The 15,665-nt window shown below is 47.0% G+C and overlaps 1 protein-coding gene across 6 annotated transcripts in view; it reads left to right on the top strand.

Annotated features, from left to right (window-relative positions):
• Akap13 (A-kinase anchoring protein 13) overlaps window positions 1-14,271 on the top strand; it is a 260,503-nt gene extending 246,232 nt beyond the window's left edge. For all 6 annotated transcript variants that reach the window (XM_075952859.1, XM_075952860.1, XM_075952863.1 and 3 more), the window contains 7 exons: window positions 1,353-1,514; window positions 2,139-2,209; window positions 2,648-2,692; window positions 6,081-6,131; window positions 6,892-7,341; window positions 8,725-9,055; window positions 10,312-14,271. In XM_075952859.1, coding sequence (XP_075808974.1) covers window positions 1,353-1,514; window positions 2,139-2,209; window positions 2,648-2,692; window positions 6,081-6,131; window positions 6,892-7,341; window positions 8,725-9,055; window positions 10,312-10,361 — 1,160 coding nt within the window. In that variant the 3' untranslated portion in view covers window positions 10,362-14,271. The remainder of the gene's footprint in view (window positions 1-1,352; window positions 1,515-2,138; window positions 2,210-2,647; window positions 2,693-6,080; window positions 6,132-6,891; window positions 7,342-8,724; window positions 9,056-10,311) is intronic.
• Window positions 14,272-15,665: the final 1,394 nt, after the last annotated feature.

Here is a 15,665-nt window from a genome sequence, read left to right on the forward strand (position 1 = left end):
GAATCCTGCAGGGGAGGGGCTCTTCCTTTTGGTGCCAGTCTTCAGTAAACTGGTCTGTCTGGATCCTCCGGTAGGAATTGCACTGTTTTGCACGCGTTGTTATGAGGCTGCAGCTGTAGCTCAGAGGTAGAGCTCTACATGTGTGAGGGGCCTTGTGTTCAGTACCCAGCTCCAAAATTAGCTGCTTCTGGATTCATGGATTTAAACATAGTTGATGGGTTCTAGGTCACCGAGCAGTTCTCAGCCTCATATAGAGCGTGGTGTCCCCCCATCTGACCCTAGTATTCTTGTGGCTTCTGTCTGTGGCATGGTCACAGTACAGAGCTTGCTTGTGGAGTTAAGCTTTTCTTGGTTGTTTGCTGTTCCATTCATTTTTTTGAGAATTCTGGTGAAAAGTATTTTAAGATCATTATCTTGTTTTCTCTAATCTTGACTTAAATTCTTCTGTGTTTTGCATCGTTTCCTTGGTGTGTGTATCTCGTTTGTTTAATGGAAACACTTTCTGCTGTGCTCCAGTCTATAGAAAGTTACATTCCTGTTTACCACCTCTTTTCTTTAGATGGCATTTGACTTCAGTATTTTTTAGTTGTTCATTTTTTTCCATGAAATTTTTTCTTTCAAATACTGTATTTTTTGCTGCGCTTTGTAGCAGACTCCTTCAGTCCCAGCACTCAGAAGGCAGAGGCTGGCAGATCTCTGAGTTCAATAACATTGATCTACCCTTTCTCCCCCGCCCCTCAAAAAAAAAGCTAAGGGGAAAAAAATTGACTCAAGCACCTTTTTAAATTATATTTTTTCTATTGTTTTTATGTCTTATTAAAATGATGGTGCTTGTTAAGAGATATTTTTTTCTTTCTGCCTCTTATCCTGTCTGGACCTTCTTTCTCACTCACCCCTGTTCCTCTCCTGTTCTTCTTTCCTCTCACGTCAATGTCTTGCCCACAGACCCTGCCCTGGGGAAAATCTCAAGTTAGCAGTTAACTTAAATTAGATCTGGATGCTTAGGCTGCTCTGGCCCCTGGTGCCCACCTGCTCCTACTAGCTTTAGTTGCTGTTCTCACACTGGCTCACATTTCCAGAGACCTTTCCACTGCTTTGGCTCTGCTTCTAGAACCCATACTCCTCCCAGTCAACTACTCTGCCTTCCTTTTCGCCTGCGGATTTTTCAGGCCCACGGATAGAAGCGTGGAATTCGTTTCTACGTTTCCAGTAGAGCCCCCTATAGGCAGGAAAATTTACCTATTCTTTGGGATGTTCTGATCCAGTCTGTACATATCACATGTTGCCATGACACTTTTTCCTCTTAATGAAAGATAGATATCCACATGAGTGTTTTGTTTGCTTCACTCCAGTGGAAATCCTCCAGGGTTTGGTGAGTGGAAGTCTCGGCGGCACACTTGGACAGACCATCAGCAGCCCTGTTGAGCAGGAAGTCATGGCTGGCCCTGTTTCCTTGCCCCGGAGAGCAGAGACCTTTGGAGGATTTGACTGTCATCAGATGAATGCTTCCAAAGGTGATCCATCTATTATCCTTTTGCAGCACACAGTCTCCTCTGTCCCTTCAGTAAGTGTCTTCAGAAGAGTCTCAGACACTCAGGAATTCCTGTGAGAACCATGTTCATTATTCCTCAACTGAACTAGCTATGGTCAGAGGTCTTGAGCATCTCTAATGTGAAAAGTTGATATCCATGCTGCTTCATAGTTCAGAACTTTCTGACACGTCACACTGCAAACTCCACACTTGGGAAGTTGCACTGAGAACACAAAGATGCTCCAAACATTGTATACCATTATCTCCAGGCTGTGTGCAAGTGTCTGTGAGACATTCAATAGACAAGAGTCTCAACTGCCAATCATCTAATTATTACACATATCCAAAAATCTGAAGTTCACACTCTTCTGGTTCCAAGCATCAAATAAGGGGTACTAAGCTGTGTTTGGTGGTTGTTTGGTTTGGTTTGGTTTGGTTCTGTTTGGATTTTGTTTTCTTACTCTCCGTTGGCGAAGCTGTGACTAGTGGCCGAGTACCACCAAGTGGCTCCCTGTCCTTTTTTTTTATCTCTGGTATTAATAGGATTCAGAACTATTAATACCCCTAAGCTATCTATATTGTTTTCATTTGTTTGTGTTTTGTTTAGGAGGTGAGAAAGAAGAGGGTGATGATGGCCAAGATCTTAGGAGAACAGAATCAGACAGTGGTCTGAAAAAGGTAAGATTTCCTAGAAAAGCACTCTTAGATGTGAACCTCCTTGGACTTCATCACCCTTTTGGAAGTATTTTTCCTTGATCTGGCTCAGGAATCAGCTTGCCACTTGTAACGAAATTTCATTTTCTAGGGAAAGCACACTCTTAGAGCAAACCATACAGTTGAGAAGCCCATGTTGTTGGTGCTTTGGGCCCCCTGGCTTCAAGTGTCCTCTTTACACACCAGTTTTATTAAACAGCCTGTTTAATGCCCCGTGACATCGTGATCCTGCTCTACAGGGTTTTTTAGTTAAAAAACAGTTCAACTTTTTGTCATGCCCTCCAGGGAGATGCTATGGTAGAAAAAGTGGAAATCCAGAAGTACATGTAACTTAGAAATGCATTGAGTATAGTCTACATCAAGAGTTTCGTTTTTAAATGCACTTTTGTTGTTATTTTATAGGGTGGAAATGCTAATCTGGTATTTATGCTTAAAAGAAACAGTGAGGTAAGGATTCCATGAACTATTATTGAGTTTAGAATATCTTTGTTTTGCTGTTACAAGTCTCTTGTGTCTTTAATGTTTTATAACTAAGAAGAACAGCTGTGCATTCCCTTCACTGTGTATGAAGACCTCTCTCTCTCTCTCTCTCTCTCTCCCTCCCTCCCTCCCTCCCTCCTTTCTTCCCTCCTTTCCTCTTCCTTGCTTTTGAGACAGGGTTTCTCTGTAGTCCTGGCTGTCCTTGAACTGGCTCTGTAGACCAGACTGACCTTGAACTCACAGAAATCCATGTGCCTGTCTCCTGAGTTCTGGGGTTTAAGGCAAGAGCTACCACAACTGTATAGCTTTGTCTGTACGAGAACTGGGGAGCCCCCTTAGTGCCTTCAGCCTGGGCCGGCTGGCTAGAATTTGTAGCAGCTTCTCCTGTAGAGTAAAGGATCCCAGTGGCTACTAGTCTCTAGAGTATGGGAGTTAAATTCTCCTTAGTAATTTCTTATTCTTACTGAGTTTGCCTCTTTGAACACTTCCTTTCCTACACATGGGAGCCTGATAGGGAATTAGACCCTGGGAATATAGGCTTTGGTTGCTCCCTGGAGCGCTGCTGTCACTGAGCCCCACCTCTGAGGCCTGTTGGAATCAGTTTCAGGGTCACTGCTGTCTCCTAGACAAGTGCTCATGCTGAGCCTTGCGTTTGTGTACCCTGCATGTTTGAAACCACGCTTTTTAGGCTGTTTCTCAAGGCTGTTTCTTACATTTCATTCTTCTTTGTGTTTATTATCTTAAACCCCTGGGAGTTTTGTTTTGACATTTTAAACTACTTCCTCCTCCCTATTCCCCCTCAAAAAATCCACAGGATGTTGTTTTCTGTTTGTTGGCAGAGGAAGTTGCTGAGGGACTCACCCTGATCTAACCAGGACCTGGGCCCTGTAGGCTGCTGTCTCTTGAAATGAGCTCTCAGCTGATTTCTTCCATTTGGCAAGGTCCCCTGTACTTAGTGAGGAAGTCCGTGGGAAATAATGCTCCTGGCCTTTACACTGGGACTGCACAGCTGCAGTCCGCAGGCTTCTGCGCCTTCTGTAAAGATTCAGTGTAAGCAGTAAGAAAGAATTGTCAGAACTAAGCTTGGTTTAAGTATTATAAAAAGAAAAACGTAAAGACTAGTAACATAAATCATCTAAACTTAAGTATAACCCATCACTGAAGAGTAATGACTGTTAGGTGTCTGTGTCTGCCCCTTTCTCGTCCATCTCATGGTCATGTGCGACCGTCCAGAGATCTCTCAGTGCATCAGAGGCATTTTCCCCAGACTCAGGAGCACGATCTGTGCTCAGTAAGTGCATGTTAGCTATGTCTGTCAGGTCTAGAGTGGATCTTTCTGGTGGCTAATCCCTCTTCCACTCTTTTGCACATTACACTTATTACATGGCTCTTTGATTTTCCTCACCGTATGACTGCATGTAGGAGCTACTGTGTAGCCAGGCGTGCGTATCTTCTTTTTACTTTCACCAGCACTGAGCACTACCATTTTTAAGTTGACATTTTGTTGGTTTGATAATTTCAAACAGCATTTCTTAGTTTGTGCGTGTATGCTCTGTGGATTGAACCGGAGCCTCAACCATTGAGCTGTGCTTCTACTCCCTGAATGCTTCTCAGTGTTTCATATAATTAGCTATTTGTATTTCTGTCCTGTTTCTCAACTAGGATATCCCGATATCCCTTATTTCCTTCTCTACTTTCTTCTAATTCTTTCGTGACTTTTTTCTTTCTTTTTTTATTTTATGTTTTTAGGTACTTTGCCTCCTTGTATGTCTGTGAATATATGCAGTACCTGTAGAGGCCAGAATAGGTCAGATACTGGAGTGACACAATTAGAAGCTGCCATGTGGGTGCTTGGAATCAAACCCAGTGTTCTTACCCACTGAGCCATCTCTCTAGCATTATACTTGTAATTTAAGTGGGACATATTGTATTTTTGTTCAGTGTGTGTATGAACCAAAGGTTTTTTTTTAAATATTTATTTATTTATATATTTATTATGTATACAGCATTCATGTATGCCTGCAGGCCAGAAGAGGGCACCAAATCTCATTACAGATGGTTGTGAGCCACCATGTGGTTTCTGGGAATTGAACTCAGGACCTCAGGAAGAACAGGCAATGCTCTTAACCTCTGAGCCATCTCTCCAGCCCCCCAGAGTGTCCTTTTTAAACTTTGAAGTATATACTGTTTTTATGTCAACCAATTTAAAAAGTGGAAGCTTTGTGTCGCACCTTTTAATAGATGTGTGCACACTCACATATCTTTAACCTTTTATAGATGTGTGCACACTCACATATCTTTAACCTTTAATAGATGCGTGCACACTCACATATCTTTAACCTTTAATAGATGCGTGCACACTCACATATCTTTAACCTTTAATAGATGCGTGCACACTCACATATCTTTAACCTTTAATAGATGCGTGCACACTCACATATCTTTAACCTTTAATAGATGCGTGCACACTCACATATCTTTAACCTTTAATAGATGCGTGCACACTCACATATCTTTAACCTTTAATAGATGCGTGCACACTCACATATCTTTAACCTTTAATAGATGCGTGCACACTCACATATCTTTAACCTTTTATAGATGTGTGCACACTCACATATCTTTAACCTTTAATAGATGCGTGCACACTCACATATCTTTAACCTTTAATAGATGCGTGCACACTCACATATCTTTAACCTTTTATAGATGCGTGCACACTCACATATCTTTAACCTTTAATAGATGCGTGCACACTCACATATCTTTAACCTTTTATAGATGCGTGCACACTCACATATCTTTAACCTTTAATAGATGTGTGCACACTCACATATCTTTAACCTTTTATAGATGTGTGCACACTCACATATCTTTAACCTTTAATAGATGTGTGCACACTCACATATCTTTAACCTTTAATAGATGAGTGCACACTCACATATCTTTAACCTTTAATAGATGTGTGCACACTCACATATCTTTAACCTTTTATAGATGCGTGCACACTCACATATCTTTAACCTTTAATAGATGCGTGCACACTCACATATCTTTAACCTTTTATAGATGCGTGCACACTCACATATCTTTAACCTTTTATAGATGCGTGCACACTCACATATCTTTAACCTTTTATAGATGCGTGCACACTCACATATCTTTAACCTTTAATAGATGTGTGCACACTCACATATCTTTAACCTTGGCTGCTTGCTCTTCGTTACTCTCTCGGGTTTTCCAGTTTAGAAGATTTCATTAAAATGTAACGTCTTGTTGTGCTCTGAAGATGTTGTAGCCATGTGGTATTTCTTACAGTCAGAGAAGCTGACATGAATGTTCGTTCCCTTGCTAGCAGGTGGTCCAGAGCATTGTTCACCTCCACGAACTCCTCAGCATGCTGCAGGTAATGTGCCGTCTTTATCTGGGTGCTTACTTGCTTGTTTAGGGAACGTAGCACAGAGATGTTGTTGACCTCGGTCTTTAGGATTTATAAGTTACTTGTTGGGAAATAAGCCCCAAGATTAGCTTCTGGTTAAGAAAATGAAGACATCACATCATGTGTGCCTTTCAAGACCACAGTCTGAGAGCAGCTGGTTGACTCTAGGGACCTTCCCCAGAGACTAACTCAGAAAACCTTCCCTTAGCTCTCTCTGCTGTTTCATACAGTGGCTCTCTCGTACTCTCTGGTGCTTCTCCCCCCTTCTGGTCCCTTCCTTTCATGAAGAGTTTACCTGTCTCCAGCCTACCTTCTCCTTCTTGCACCGCAGACACACTGCTCCCACCCCAAAGTACCACCAGGAATTCCAGACAATGGGTGACCATGGCTAGTGAGGGGGTTCAGCAGGTAAACATGCCTGCCTTGACAACCTGAGTTCAGTCCTCAAGACCTACACTGTAGGACAGAACTGACTCCCACAGGTTATCCCTGACCATCACAGGCTCTCTTCGGCACACACATGCATGCACACACAAAATATATGGAAATTATATCATGTCAAATGTTGAATCCCCATGTCTTTGACAAGTTGCCCACGAGCAACCCTTGAAACAGAAGGCGGGGAGTCATTCTGTCCCAGTACCCTAGTGTGGGGTCAGGGGAGGATCCTTGCAGGTGGCTCTTCTCCTGGGCCTGAGTTGTATGACTGTTCTCTGTGCCATGACAGGGAGTTGTGCTCCAACAAGATAGCTACATCGAGGACCAGAAGCTGGTGCTGACCGAGAAGGTACTCACAAGGAGTGCGTCCCGCCCCAGCTCTCTCATTGAGCAGGAGAAACAGAGGAGCCTGGAGAAGCAACGCCAGGACCTCGCCAACCTGCAGAAGCAGCAGGCACAGCACCTGGAGGAAAAGCGCCGACGTGAGCGTGAGTGGGAGGCCCGGGAGCAGGAACTGAGAGACCGGGAGGCCAAGGTAGCAGAACGGGAGGAGGCTATCCGCCGTAGGCAGCAGGACCTGGAGAGGGACCGCGAAGACCTCCAGCAGAAGAAGGGCACTTACCAGTGTGATCTGGAAAGACTACGGGCTGCCCAGAAACAGCTGGAAAGAGAACAGGAGCAACTGAAGCGGGATGCAGAGCGGCTCAGCCAGAGGCAGATGGATCAAGACTTCTGCCAGGTACCTAGAACCTGTGCCAGGCCAGTAGACAGGGAGGAAGGGGCATCCTACCATGAAGACCAGGCAAGGCAGCGACTGAGGGTGATGATAGGAGCCTCAGTAAGAGACCAGGGGAGAGATTCATGTTATACAGCGGCTGATCAAGGGGCGGACGTGAGTCTCACTCAAAGAGATTGAAGAGGATGGCAGACACTTGAGATTGTAGCACAGAGAAGTCAATGGTTCCATCAAGCTAGCAAGCACTTTTCCCAGCCATCAGCCTAGGCCAGAGTCGCTTCAGCATGTCTGAGAGAGTAGCAATTAGCCCTTGTCTTGTTGAGCACATGGTAAATCAGGCATGTGTCCCCACAAATAGGAAACATACCAAGATAAAGGTCCTATGTGTCTGTGCTCAAAAGACAGCAAAGATTAGCTCTACTTGCCGGGCAGTGGTGGCACACGCCTTTAATCCCAGCACTTGGGAGGCAGAGGCAGGTGGATCTCTGTGAGTTCGAGACCAGCCTGGTCTATAAGAGCTAGTTCCAGGACAGGCTCCAAAACCACAGAGAAACCTTGTCTCGGTGGGGGGGGGGGGGGGGGGGAATTAGCTCTACTACAAGATAAAGAACCTGTTGGGAGGATCAGCAGGGGTCAGTGACAGAGGGAAGAGCCCAGCAAGTGATAGAAAGTGGTCCTCTCTTGTCTGGGCAGGGATATTCAGACACCTATGCTCCATATAAAACCTGATTTGGTTTGATGCTCTTCCATGCTCTTCTTTCTCTGTAGTCAGCATGCTGAGTGTGATGCTACTGTAATTGCCCTGGAACATGAACTCTGGAGGCAGATAGATAGTTTGGTAGTGTGCACATCTCCCTGTCTTTTAAAACTTACTGCGGTTGACCTTGGGCCATGAAAGGAGACTGAAGTGATGTCTTGGGCAGTACTGCCTTTTCAGAAGAGCTTCTCAAATACATAGCAGGGAGCGGCCAGTGGCTCTGTTGCATTTTCTAGCAGAAGGATAGATCTACTCATCTTCCAATAAAATCAGCAGAATTTTGACAGGGAGGGCTGGTTCCCAGGCAGCAGAGAACACAGATGAGTTGCTGCTCTTCTGTTAACACTCTAGCCTGGCCAGGTCCGTAATCTCTTGACCCAAAGTGATGGCTGCACTCTTGTGTGAATCGGCCTTTAAATGAGTAGCTATCCCGTTTCTTCGGGGAGTGGGAGTTCTTTTAACTTTGCCTCATCAAAGATAAGGATGACATCAGTATTGGATGTAATGGTTTTAACATGCTTATAAATAGATAGGACTTGGGAAGGAACAGTTCCATGAAGCCCTGTTTAGAGTAAGTTCTTTAGAGTGTGGCTACCACAATGCTCATGGCTTCTCTTGAACATACGCAGGTGTCGAATAAACATGGCAGGCTGATGCGAGTCCCGTCCTTCTTGCCCAATCCGGAGGAGTCCTCCTTGCCATCTGCACCTTCCATAACCAAGTCAGGGTCATTGGACTCAGAACTTTCAGTGTCTCCTAAAAGGAACAGCATCTCTCGGACGCACAAAGATAAGGGGCCTTTTCATATACTGAGTTCAACGAGTCAGACAAAAGTACCAGAGGGGCAAAGTCAGGCCCCATCTAGCACCTCCACTTCTACCCGCCTTTTTGGGTTAGCTAAGCCAAAAGAAAAGAAGGAGAAGAAAAAGAAGAGCAAAGGAAGCCGCTCTCAGCCTGGTGGTGAGTTGTCCACACTACACTGTCTCACTGTGGCCATGGAGTCTGCATTCTACAAGAGAGAGTAGTGACAGGCTGGTATGGGGGGACAGTTCAGATGTACAAAAGCCAAGACGCCCACTGCCCACCAAGCCACTTGTTAAGAATACTTGTTGCATGCCAGGCACTTGTGGCGCACACTTTTAATCCCAGCACTCGGGAGGCAGAGGTAGGCAGATTTCTGGGAGTTCGAGGCCAGCCTGGTCTACAAGAGCTAGTTCCAGGACACGCTCCAAAGCTACAGAGAAACCCTGTCTCAAAAAACCAAAAAAAAGAAAAAAGAATACTTGCAGGAGCTGCAGAGATGACCCAGATGCCCAGCTGGTAACATGCTTGCCATTCAAACATGAGGACCTGAATCCTCAGAGGTGGGAGGCAGAGGAAGGAGAACCCTGGAACTCACCCACAAGCTAGTATAGTCACATTGGTGAGCTCCAGGTTCAGTGAGAGACCTAGTCTCCAAATTAATAATCAGTGATAAAATAATAATTATAATAATAATAAGCCATTTATAAAAATATAATATAAAATAATAAGGCATTTGTGTACAAGAGACATATGGAAAGAATGCTCGTGCAAGGGCTGGAGAGGTGGCTCTGAGGTTGCAGTCACTGCCCTTACAGAAAGCTCAGGTGCAGCTCCCCACACCCACATAGCAGCTCACAACCACTTGTAACTCCAGTTTGAGGGGCTCTGATGCCCTCTTCTGGCCACTGTGGGCTGAACGTATGCGTGAACCTGTTGCACATGCAGGAAAACATGCCTGATCTTTTTCAGAAAGAATGCTTGTGCAATGAGCATCCAGGACCTTGTGTTCTGGGCCCTCTACATATGGATTGCAGGTTTCATTTCTTGAGCCTTCTCCCAGTTGAAGAACTAACTCCCCTAGTTGGAGTTTTTCCGGCTCTCACTATCCTGCTAGGCACTTGTTCTTGTAAACAATACAGCAGCAAGATTGGGTGCTGACCTCCTAGGTGCCTCAGGCAGGTCACAGCACTTTACCTGAGAGGAGTTAGGACCAGAACCTCTGCCATAGTCCACATTTCCCTGATGCTTTGCTGGGTTTGCCTTCAGTTAAGACTGAGGTCTCGCTTCCCTTTACACACATGAACACTAGTACTCTGTGGAAGTTAACCAGCCTAGTCACCTTTCACAACACAGAAATTTGACGGGGTCGAAGTGACGTCAGAGGGTTTTCACCCTTGATTTCATGGTTGCAGATGGTCCTGCTTCGGAAGTATCAGCAGAGGGCGAAGAGATCTTCTGTTGACCCATTTCGTCTGCCAGGGTAGCCACCCTCCAACCCTGATACGGCGGCGGCTCTCCTGCTGCCCTTGTGTGCAAGTCTCCTACACTGGACGCCCACTGCCCCTCAGCGTCCAGTCCTCCTGAGCTGTCCCAGGTCCTGGACAAGAAAGAGCAACACCTGCGTGTCAGGGTGGGGAAGGATACGCAGACTCCACTTGGGCCATGATCCGTGACTGCCCAGGACTTGGGTGGGCCTGGCCTTACTCAGGGTATTACGCTGAACATAGTGACCCTAGATATAGGTGGTAGTTTGAGACGTGTCAGGGTTCCCTAGAGACTCAAAGGGGTTTTCCAAATGAGGTCTGACACCCTGCCTTGTATGTGAGGGAATGCAACCAGAATCAAAGAGCAGATAGTGCAGACTTCATCTGTGGGCAGTGACCACCTCCATGTGCATGTGGAATACGCCAGCTGTGCACACAGCCGTTCTTACACATCAGGGTAGCTTAGGCCAAGTGCAAGCACCTGACTGACCAGGTGGCATGCGGACGCACAGTATTTCACTCTGTGGGCCTCTGAGATTGGGTCCCTGGAAATGGCCCCTGTGCACACACCACCCTCTTTGTATGTATTCCTCATTTTATTTTAGGAAGAAGAACAAAATGTTTGGGAAACCAGTTAGAGGTCTGATGTGTACGAAAAGCACATAGTCTGCACCGTATTCTAGATCTCCATATTCTAGGCTGAACTGTCTCGCTCATATTCAAATCAGGAAGACATATACTGTTGTCCTCAGCGCCTGTCTAAATGCTCTGGGCACAGAGGAAGGAGAGAGGACTCTGCAGCACTGTCCCCAGGAAGACACTTTCTAGTTGTTGCTGGACTCCCTGTGGGAAAGCATGCACCCTGGTGGTGCTCCCAGCCACCTGCCTGGGACTACATTGTCCCCCGGGCCTCTCCATGCCCTGCTCTAGAATTACTGGCTGAAACATAGGTTCAGGTGCAGGAGTTAAGTCTGTCTGGTGCTTTTGCCAGTACAGACAGGAGAACTGGCTCTGAAGCATGGCTGCGTGTACTCTCTTTAGTCACAAGGCCTCCTCATACGGTTTTCAGATGCCGTTTGCTTGGTTGTGCTCCTATCCTTGAAACTGTCAAATGCCGCCTGTCTCTCTTCTCCCGCTCCCCCTCCATGTGTTGATGCATGCTTGAGGCTCTCACCAGCTCGTGTGTGTGCAGCACAGTTCATTGGTAATGGACCCTGGAGGCTCAGGTACCTGCCCTCAGGGTGCCCATGAAGGCCGTGCTGAAGTCTCTGGTTCACACGTGGCCTTCAGTTCCTGGTTTTGCCCTCAAGCACAGGGCTTTGAACATAGTTGTGCAGAAACAAACCTGTAACTCGGTGCTTGTTGATGACCTGCAAGCTGGACTTGCAGATACGGATATTTATCTTTCAGTTTACTTGAAAGAGTTCTGGTTTAAATTTTTTAGCCTAAATTTATTTATTTTGTGTTTGTGTTTTGTTTTATTTTATTTTGAAAGTGAACCAGTACTGACCCAACAGCTTGAACCATCTTTTCAGTACAGAGAATGAAGTGTCTGTCCAAGTGCATGAAGGTCCCCAGGGAAACTGAACTGGAGGGTTGAGATGGGAGCTGTACCCTTCCCTCCCATGCCCATTTTTCATAAGGAATGTGTTCATCCTTTGGAGATTTTAAATGTTGCCCGTTGGTTCCCTTTGCCTCTTTTTGATGAAGCCAGTTTGGCTCTTTAAAGCCTGTTTTTTTGTTGTTGTTGGGTGGTTTGGTTTTTTTTCCCTACTAAAGCTATGATATACTTCCCTCAAGAACCTCAACAGCAAGAAGTTAGTTGCTTCCTTCTCCAAGTCCAGAGCCTGCCATGCCTCAGATCCACCACAGGGTTTGGGTGGCAGTCCTTGTCTGTGCCTCTGAATGCCCTGTCAGAGAGGCTGTACCCTTCCACAGCAGAGCCCGTCTGCTAGGAGGGAAGGACCGATAGCGCCTAGACTTGATGGAAAATCAAACCAGCCCCTGCCCTCGTCCTGTGTAGAGGAAGACCAGTAGCCGCCCTCCAGGTCCCCTCTGACTAACCAGTTAGCCACTGTACACCCCTGGGAAACTTCATTCCTGCCCTCAAGTGCCCTCTCCGCCCAACCAGCTGTGTTGTGTTTTGCTTGCTTTGGTTGTTTTTAAAAACCAATTTTACTTTACCCACACTCCCCAAAACAATGGTCAGTGAGAGTTGGGAGAAGTTCAGATCAAGAGAGAGTAATCCTCTGAGCTCCCCTAAGCTGCCCACCTTCCTCCAGGAAGAGAACCATTTGCCAAGAACTGTGTTACCCGCCTGCACCATCTGACCCCCTCAGAAGTCTGTCGCACTTGGGGAATTGCCGCTTATGCTCTTGCTTAGGACCCTGAAGACTGCTATAGCTGAGTCAAAGCCTTATGTGGGACTCTCAAAGAAAAGGGTGGTTTTCTAGGGACTGGGGTTGTGTCCTGTCCTATTGCCCATATGAGGAAAGGCTGTTTCTTCATCAAGCTAAAGAAATCACTGCTTTGGGCAATGGGAGTAAATTGTGCCCCACCCCCCTGCATTGTGGAATCTAGTGAACTTTCTAGAGGTTGTATCTTCTCTCAAAAATTAAAATCATCTCAGTAGTCGTCACCCCATCCGGGTGACGTGTGCACTTTAAATGGCCTCTCAGCTGGCTTCCTTTGTGAGACAATCAGACCTACTTACTGTTTTCTGCTGGAAGTGGAAAGGCTAAAACAAAAGCGGCGCCAGCAAGCCCCACCCCCCACGAGAGTCTCTTGCAGGGAAAGGTACGAACTGGATCTTCTGGGGGTCACACCGCTAACGCTACCCTTTGCTAGGCCCTGTCTGCCCCACACCGGTCCTCTTCGCAGCCTCGTGTTAGTACGCACAGGCTTAGCACCAGGCTGAGAACCTTGGCCCCGAGGCCAGAGCTTGCCCAGAGTCGCCCGTACAGGCCTTTAATTGGTGTCCTTCTGTCCCTGAGGCTCTCTTGCCAAGGCTTCCAGTATTTCATAGGACTTAGTTGACTACAACCTGTGCCCAGAGGACAGTCCTGGAGAGTGGGCTTCCATGCCTGGACACCTGAGCATGAGTGCCCTTGGGTGAAGCAGTGACCCTGGCCATCCCTGCGGAGACCAGGGCACAGTGTGTTTGGCTCCTTGCTTTCTTTCACGTAGCATAACATTCCTAGTTAACCAGAGCTTTGGAGTCTGCTGCCTGCTGGCCAGGTTTAGATATGCAAAGTATTCTAATGCTGCCATGAAAGGGGGGGGAGGGTTGGCAGCAGAGGCCTTTTCCTGCACTCACGGGATTTAATTTGTCAAGAGATTGACAGGTCCTGAGTTACTTCTCCATCTCATAAGGTGTAAGGTGGGTGGCCCCACTGCTTCAAGTGTGCCCTGCCTCGAAACCATGCAGGTGCCACTGCCACAGACCCCTGAGGGCCTCTGCAGGAAGCACCAGACCCATGCCTTAGACCCTCTAGCATCAGCTGCCCTGCCTCGGTTGCCACCTGCTGGGATGGGCCTACCCAGCTGGTTAGTCTAGGTCTCTTCCTGAGGCCTGGGCACTACAGAAGGTGGGCAAGATACACCTATACCTCTGTTCTTGTTAAGTCGTCTCCAAATGCTGTACGAACATTTCTGTTCTAAGCCCTACTAAATAAAAGTTGGGTTAAACCCAAGCGCTGTATAGTAATTTGTAATTATGTATAAAGTGAAACAGTTTTGAACTGTAAAGATTTTCAATGTGTTTTCTGGAAATTTGCCACAACATACTGGCTTTGTATTTTATTTATCACCCTTTGTAGTTCTGGCTTCAGACTCTTGTAAAGTCCCCTCAGACCTTTCAAAAACAATAAATTTCCTTTGAAATCTTGATCTCCGCTGTGACGTATTTGTCATGAAGGAGTATGTGCCTTCCCCTCCCCCACCCCGCCCCCCAACTGGAGCCATCTTCCCAGTAGAACGGTTTCTTTGCTGCCGGGATCAGGGTGCAAGGAGGAGAGGCCTTCCACGGCGAGCCAAGCCCGGAGCTGGCCCCAAACCCCCGGGTCACTGACCCATCTGGCCTGAGTCAAAGCCTAAACCACACTTCCGCGGAATCAGTACAGAAAGGTTTGAGCGTCTGTACATTCATGTCCTCCATCTCAGCTGACTTCTGCCAGGGCTCTCCTCCCAACCTCAGCTGCTGCCGCACTAAGGAGCAAGTCCTGTCTCATTGACCACTTGCAAGGGTGTGCCAGGTAGGACCGCGCTGGCCCACACACACAGCTGGCTTCCTACTGCTGTGAGTCTCATCCAAGCAGATGAGCAAAAGGCCCTTCAGTCCCTGTGGACATTAAGGAACCATAGCCTTTGGTGGCACAGAAGCTATGATCCCCGCTGTGCCCACCTCCTTTCCAACAAGCAGCAATCAAGGAAAAAAAAAAAAACCTCTGCCAGGGTTCCACTCTGTCCAAGAACTTGGAAGTGCATACATTTTTTTTAACAGAGGCATTTGTAACCTTAGCAATAGTTACCCCAACCCCCTCAAATCCCTGGGATACTGTCCCCTTTTCAATATATTCTGCCCTTGGCTGTCATTGTACTCCAGACCCTCCCCCACTGAGCATCCAGCTTGGCTTATCTGTCCCACTCCAGTGAGTCAGGGCTTACTCAGCCTGCAGAACAATGGTTCCCATGGAGCCCCTCATCTCCACTCCAGCTGGTTCTGTGCCTGAGACAGACTCTTGTCTGGGAATCAAGGCACACAAAGAAAAACAGGCACAAAGCACAGGGCCCCAAGAATCCTGCGTGGCTGTTCTGCTGGATGGTCCACCGCTACTGACCCCTAAAGGAAGCCATTGTGCGTAGGACGTCAACCAGAGCATACACTGATGTGTGAAAGTGGCCATCACTGTTGGAAGGCCCCCATCCCAAGGGACTGCCCATGGCAAGGGTAGCCGGTTGTATCCTTTCTATAGGGGACCAGCAGTGAAGACTGCCTCATACAGCCAGACAGCCCACAGTAGGGAAGAGACATCAGGAAGCCCAAAGACTAAATATCCTACAGATGAAAAGCAGGTTATGTGTCTGGTGTTAAGTTTTCCTTGACAGCAAGAACAGAATTGACCCTAGTTCCAGTACCAGTAGTACAGCCCTAGGGCCTGGGATCTATCTCCAGATTCTCTGTTCTCACACCCCGAGGGTGCCCCTGGTAAGTGGCAACAGGAAGGCACCTGGGAAGGAGTGATGAGTGCTCCAGATTAGAGGAAAGTGGGCCAGGCACAGCC

This window comes from Microtus pennsylvanicus, chromosome 18 (genome assembly GCF_037038515.1).
Source record: "Microtus pennsylvanicus isolate mMicPen1 chromosome 18, mMicPen1.hap1, whole genome shotgun sequence".
NCBI classification, from domain to species: domain Eukaryota; kingdom Metazoa; phylum Chordata; class Mammalia; order Rodentia; family Cricetidae; genus Microtus; species Microtus pennsylvanicus.